Source organism: Embiotoca jacksoni, unplaced genomic scaffold (genome assembly GCF_022577435.1).
Source record: "Embiotoca jacksoni isolate LCO1_2020_lvr unplaced genomic scaffold, fEmbJac1.0.p SCAF_109, whole genome shotgun sequence".
In the NCBI taxonomy this organism is placed as follows: domain Eukaryota; kingdom Metazoa; phylum Chordata; class Actinopteri; family Embiotocidae; genus Embiotoca; species Embiotoca jacksoni.
Genome location: NW_027185240.1, coordinates 389,856 through 397,355, shown reverse-complemented (window position 1 = coordinate 397,355; position 7,500 = coordinate 389,856). Strand labels below are relative to the sequence as shown.

The following is a 7,500-nucleotide window of genomic DNA, read 5'->3' as shown; positions in this document are numbered from 1 at the left end:
GCGGTAGGTGAAGGTGTAGCTGCAATGCGAGCAGCTGTAGTTGTCGTCGCTGGTCTCGTGGCGGTACTTGATGTGCTCCTTCAGCGAGGCGTTTCGTTTGTAGCCGCGGGAGCAGTAGGGGCAGGTGTGCAGCTGGGAGAAGGAGTCCGGAGTTCCTACAGAGGAGGAGATGGCGAGGAGGTGCATCATGGTCCTGCTCTGTTATTATTCATTTTCCTGCTGAGCAGGAAGAAGAAACGTTGCAGATTTAACAGAGTGAGAAAATTTGATGCCCTTTTTGGGGATGTAAACAGGAAGTCAAACGTATTATTCAATAGTAATAATTAAATCTCAGTAGTGAATAAACTCCCTCAGGCCTCCTAGCCGGGTCATCGGTACCGTTTTCGTCGGCGCCGCCGGTCTCAGCTGGACTCTGCTCGTCCTCCGGCGCTTCAGGATAGATGACGGCTGTGTCTCCCTGCTGGAGGATCTCCTCCACCAGAGCATCCTTCACCTCCTCTTCCTCCTCTTCCTCCTCCTCCTCCGACACACACTCCTCCTTCACTGGAAACACACACACAAAGTTCAGTCAGTAAACGGAGCAGCTGTTAAATCAGCTGCTCATATTAATCGTTTATTTCTTGTCTCAGATGTTTTAAACCTCCACGATCAGTTTTCAATAGCTTCACCTGTTTTAAAGAGTCACCACCAGAGGGCGCCACATGACTTCATCATAAGTCCCCTCCTGACACCGTTTATCTCAAAGTTTATATTTCTAAAATCAGTTTTAAACATTTCTAGATTAAATGATTCAGAAAGTTTCTCTTGAAGCTACAACAACAGGTTTATTTTAATAATCAGAATAGTTCCAGCTGTGAGGACATCTGGATGTTAAAATTAATAGAAATCGAGAGTAAAATTATGACAAACATTTCAAACTTTTCACCGATAACAAAATGAGTAGTTTTTGGAGCGCTGCTGTCCGGCCTTTCAGCGAGCCTCTAACATACCCCCGGGGGTCCACGGACCACCGTTTGGGAACCACTGGTTTTAGGAGACACAACAACAGCATGTTGTTCGTGTTCAAGTGGAACTACACACTGAATCCTACATTTCCCATAATCCCCCTGACCAGCAGCTGCTTTGCCTTCAGGAGGTCTGTTGAGAATTTAAAGAGTCGGATCTGATGACATCATCTCTTATTTTTCTGAAATTTAGAGATCAGGTGACATCACTTCCTCCTTTCATGTCACATGGTCTCATGATTCTGACTTTATTCTCCTTCATCAGTTTTAATAGTTTTACAGTTTGTTTCTGTGTCTGACTTTGTTTCTTCTAACAGTTTTAGTTTGATGTTCTCGTACCTCTGACGACACCTCTTCCTGTCGGGCCGCGTCAGGTGCAGCTGTGTGTGTTCACAGGGAGGGGGCGGGGCCAGGCCGAGCCCTGTCAGCCTCGTTTTAAACACAGATCTGAGCTTCCCATGACCTCATCATGACATCATCATGGCATCATCATGGCATCATCATGGCATCATCCCAAAACTCTTGTCTAACGTCCAGCTCCCGCCTGCCCCTCCCCCCTCCTCCTTGTATATTTTCCCACCACACTCTACAATTACACTTAATGCCTCACAAAAATCCAGCAGTAATGAAGACCAGGCAACACACACACCTACACACACACACACACACACACACACACACACACACAACACAGGAGGAGGAGGAGGAGGAAGAGGAGGAAGAAGGGGAGGAAGAGGAGAAAGAGGAGGAAGAGGAGGAGGAGGAGGAGGAGTGGCAGAACTGAGGACCAGAAATCTACCAGAACTTAACAGCAGCACAGAGAGAGTCTGCAGTGGGATGTGTGTGTGTGTGTGTGTGTGTGTGTGTGTGTGTGTGTGTGTGTGTGTGTGTGTGTGTGTGTGTGTGTGTGTCAGCTGAAATAAAAACCTCTGAACTAAACCACGCCCCCTCCCTGTGCCATTTCCACGGCGACAGGTCTCACCTCCGTTGTGAGGTAACACTGTGATGGCGTCATGGCTCCCCTCCGGTTCTTGCAGGCTGTCCTCCTCCACGATGTGCAGCTTGTCCTCGTCGTCAGAGTCCGAACTGGCCTCCAAGCCATTGTTGAAGTTTGTCACTACAAGGACAGAGAAGGAGAGGTCAGAAGACACACGGAAAGGTCAGAGGACACACGGAAAGGTCAGAGGACACACGGAAAGGTCAGAGGTCAGAGAAGATCGGATATTCTCGGCTTCGGTGGGAGAGTTCAGCAGCGACACGTCGTCAGTGAACAGTTCATCTCTGTGATCACCAACATCTGGAAAAAGAGTTCGTAGGTCTGTAAAATGGTTCTGATCCAGAAGTGTCTTCAGCTGCAATACCAGCGAGTGCCACTAGAGGGCGGCTCCAAAAAGCCTCCGGCTCCATAGACTCCCATTCAACTTCTCTCATCAAATCCAAAGTGAATAAAATGTGTCCATCAGTTATCTCGGTGTTGTTAGCTAAAGTCACTCCTTCTTATTAGTTTTCTGGAGGTCCATCTGAAAATAATCCCTCATTCATTAGAAAAGAAGATTCAAGAAGACCTGTTTTTGGGGGCGTGTCTGTTTGATTGACAGGCCTGTGGTGCAGTCAGGTTACAGCTATCGGTGGGCGGGACGTAGTATCGTCAGGTTTCCAATCAGATCGGTCAGATCCACCACTGTGTGTGTGGATATGTGGCTTTTTCTCTGTCAGTGTGATTTTTTTTTTCACGTGTTTGCTCTCCGCAGGGAAGATGAACACGCCTAATGAGGAGCTGTTTGTTCACAGGTGACAGGTGCACACACACATACTTTCACACACACACACACACACACACACACACACACACACACACACACACACACACATACACATACTTTCACACACACACACACACACACACACATACCTTCACACACACACACAGACCTCCTACGGCAGACAGACACAGCGCTGAGTGAGAAGGTGTGCGTGTGTGTATGTTGTGTGTGTGTGTGTGTGTGTGTGTATGTTGTGTGTATGAAGGTGTGTGTGTGGAGAGGACAGAGGAGGTTATTATCACGAGCCGTGGTTTGTGAAACTATTGTTATTTATATAAATATTTATCTGACAGCATCAAAACCCTTTTAATTAAAGAAGATCTGATGATGAATGAATCTTCATCACGGACGACGTCTTCTAATAATGTATTGTTTTGTTGGACAAAGGGTCCAAAACCCAATGTTTTGGTGAAGGTGATGATGGTGATGATGATGGTGATGGTGGTGATGATGATGATGATGGTGGTGATGATGGTGATGGTGACGATGATGATGGTGATGATGAATGGTGATAGTGTTGGTGATGATGATGGTGATAATAATGATGGTGATAATGATGATTATGGTGATGGTGATGATATGATGGTGATGATGATGGTGATGATAATGATGGTGATGATGGTGACGACAAATGGTGATGGTGATAATGATGATGTTGATAATGGTGGTGATAATGACGATGATGATGGTGATGATGAATGGTGATAGTGGTGATGATGGTGATGGTGATAATGATCATGATGATGGTGATGATGATGATGGTGGTGATGATGATGTTGGTGATGATAATGATGGTGACGATGATGATGGTGATGATGAATGGTGATAGTGTTGGTGATGATGATGGTGATAATGATGATGGTGATGATGATGGTGGTGATAATGATGATGGTGGTGATGATGATAGTGATAATGATGACAGTGATAATGATGGTGATAATGATGATGATGGTGGTGATAATGGTGGTGATGATGATGGTGATAATGATGATCGTGATAATGATGATGGCGATGATGATGGTGACAATGAATGGTGATGGTGATGGTGATGATGATGATAATGATGGTGACGATGATGATGGTGATGATGAATGGTGATAGTGGTGGTGGTGATGATGATGGTGGTGGTGATGATGATGGTGATGACAGTGAGGATGATGATGGTGATAATGATGATGATGGTGATAATGATGATGGTGATGATATGATGGCGACGATGATGATGGTGATGATAATGAAGGTGATGATGGTGACAATGATGATGGTGATGATGAATGGTGATAGTGGTGGTGGTGATGATGATGGTGGTGGTGATGATGATGGTGATGACAGTGAGGATGATGATGGTGAAAATGATGATGATGGTGATAATGATGATGGTGATGATATGATGGCGACGATGATGATGGTGATGATAATGATGGTGATGATGGTGACGATAAATGGTGATGGTGATAATGATGATGTTGATCATGGTGGTGATAATGACGATGATGATGGTGATGATGATAATGATGGTGACAATGATGATGGTGATGATGAATGGTGATAGTGGTGGTGATGATGGTGTAAGTGGTGGTGATGATGATGATGGTGATAATGATGATGGTGAAGGTGATGATGATGGTGATAATGATGATTGTGGTGATAATGACGATGGTGATGATGGTGGTGGTGATAATGATGGTGATGATGATAATGATGGTGACGATGAAGGTGATGATGAATGGTGATAGTGGTGGTGATGATGATGGTGGTGATAAAGATGGTGATGATGATAATGATGGTGACAATGATGATGGTGATGATGAATGGTGATAGTGGTGGTGATGATGGTGTAAGTGGTGGTGATGATGATGATGGTGATAATGATGATGGTGAAGGTGATGATGATGGTGATAATGATGATTGTGGTGATAATGACGATGGTGATGATGGTGGTGGTGATAATGATGGTGATGATGATAATGATGGTGACGATGAAGGTGATGATGAATGGTGATAGTGGTGGTGATGATGATGGTGGTGATAAAGATGGTGATGATGATAATGATGGTGACAATGATGATGGTGATGATGAATGGTGATAGTGGTGATGATGGTGATAATGATGATGGTGAGGATGATGATGGTGATAATGATGATTATGGTGATAATGATGATGGTGATGATATGATGGCGATGATGATGGTGATGATAATGATGGTGACGATAAATGGTGATAATGATGATGTTGATAATGGTGGTGATAATGACGATGATGATGGTGATGATGATGATGGTGATGATGATGGTGATGATGAATGGTGATGGTGATAATGATGATGGTGAAGGTGATGATGATGGTGATAATGATGATTGTGGTGATAATGACGATGGTGATGATGGTGGTGGTGATAATGATGGTGATGATGATAATGATGGTGACGATAAATGGTGATAATGATGATGTTGATAATGGTGGTGATAATGACGATGATGATGGTGATGATGATGATGGTGATGATGATGGTGATGGTGATAATGATGATGGTGAAGGTGATGATGATGGTGATAATGATGATTGTGGTGATAATGACGATGGTGATGATGGTGGTGGTGATAATGATGGTGATGATGATAATGATGGTGACGATGAAGGTGATGATGAATGGTGATAGTGGTGGTGATGATGGTGGTGATAAAGATGGTGATGATGATAATGATGGTGACAATGATGATGGTGATGATGAATGGTGATAGTGGTGATGATGGTGATAATGATGATGGTGATAATGATGATGATGGTGATGATGATGATGGTGATGATGATCTTGGTGATGATGATGATGGTGATAATGATGATGATGATAATGAAGATGGTGGTAATTATGATGATGGTGATAATGATGATGGTGATGATGGTGGTGATGATGATGTGATAATGATGGTAATATGATGGCGATGATGATGATGATGATGGTGATGATGATGCTGGTGATGATGATAATGATGGTGATGATGAATGGTGATAGTGGTGGTGATGATGATGGTGGTGATGATAATGATGGTGATGATTATGGTGATAATGATGATTATGGTGATAATGATGATGGTGACGATGAAGGTGATGATGTGGTGATGATGATGGTGATAATGATGATGATGGTGGTGATGATGATGATGGTGATAATGGTGGTGATGATGGTGATGATGGTGGTGATGATGATGATGATGATGGTGGTGATGGTGATGAGGATGCAGCGGTTTCCTGGATGTCATTGATTGTTGATGAGTTGTTCTGTTTATTAGTCATTTCTGTGTTTAAAGTGTGATGTTTTTAGCTTCTTGGAATATTAATGAACTAATTAATAAACCAATTGATGAACTAATTCATGAACTAATTAATGAACTACCATCACAGCTTCCTGCAGTTCATCAGTGTTTAAAACATAAAATCATCACGTCTGAGAAACCAGAAGTTCAGTATTAAACTTTACATCCAACATGAAGAACCAATAAACAATCATGATATTAATATTGATCATATCCAATAAGACGTGAACATGAGAACACGGAGACGAGCCTCATCTGTACCGAGATTTAATACTTTATTTCACATGCTGTGGGCATTTGACTGCTGGGGTCAGAGGTCAGAGGTCAGAGGGAGTTCATTATTGATCTGCTCAGAATCATAACAAACGCTGAGCTGCAGGAAGTCTGTCAGAGACTCTGTGACCAAATGAACACGTGTGTGTGTGTGTGTGTGTGTGTGTGTGTGTGTGGGTGTGTGTGTGTAGGTGGGGGGGGGGGACAGCACTCGGGGGTGTTACGTAACACAGCTCTGATCTCAGCGCTGCAGCTGCTGGAGAAAGCAGCTGGTCTGCTCTTCCTCATCATCATCATCATCATCATCATCATCAGTGAGTCACATCGACAGCGTTGTTCCAGAAATTCTCCGTCTCATCAGTCGGCTGCAAAACTTCAGAGAACCTCATTAAAACCAGGAAACCTGAGATGGACTGAAGTAGAGGAAGAAGCTGAACACCTGAACGCCACGTTATTATAAATATTAAATATTCTAAAGACCACGTTATTATAAATATCATTAAATATTCTAAAGACCACGTTATTATGAATATTAAATAATCTAAAGACCACATTATTATAAATATCATTAAATATTCTAAAGACCACGTTATTATAAATATCATTAAATATTCTAAAGACCACGTTATTATGAATATTAAATAATCTAAAGACCACATTATTATAAATATCATTAAATATTCTAAAGACCACGTTATGAATATTAAATATTCTTAAAACCACATTATTATGAATATTAAATATTCTTAAAACCACGTTATTATTAATATTAAATATTCTAATAATCTGACTATCTGCAGCAGCTTCCTGAAATTTAGCAAAAATCCCCACGATTTTATTTCCATAAAAACATTGTGAACAGAAGCTCTGCTGTAAGTATTACAGAAGGAAGGAAGACTTTCAAAATAAAACTGACTTTAGTAATAAAAATAAGTGTCCATTTCCAATCATTAGACTCCGCCCCCTCTCCTCTCTCCATGACAACAAACTGCTGCTAGCTAACTGCAACACCAGCTACGTTGTAGTAGTTAACGATATTTTAATGACTATTTGAGTGTTTCAGAATCACGTCTCATCCTGAGAGG

General features: G+C 42.2%; 1 protein-coding gene across 1 annotated transcript in view; it reads right to left on the bottom strand.

Annotated features, from left to right (window-relative positions):
• Positions 1-7,500, bottom strand: part of LOC138215775 (zinc finger E-box-binding homeobox 1-like) — a 36,700-nt gene that overhangs the window by 7,748 nt on the left and 21,452 nt on the right. The window contains 3 exon segments of the mRNA XM_069178135.1: positions 1-155; positions 379-543; positions 1,987-2,121. The exon segment at positions 1-155 is cut by the window's left edge and continues 48 nt beyond it. Coding sequence (XP_069034236.1) covers positions 1-155; positions 379-543; positions 1,987-2,121 — 455 coding nt within the window.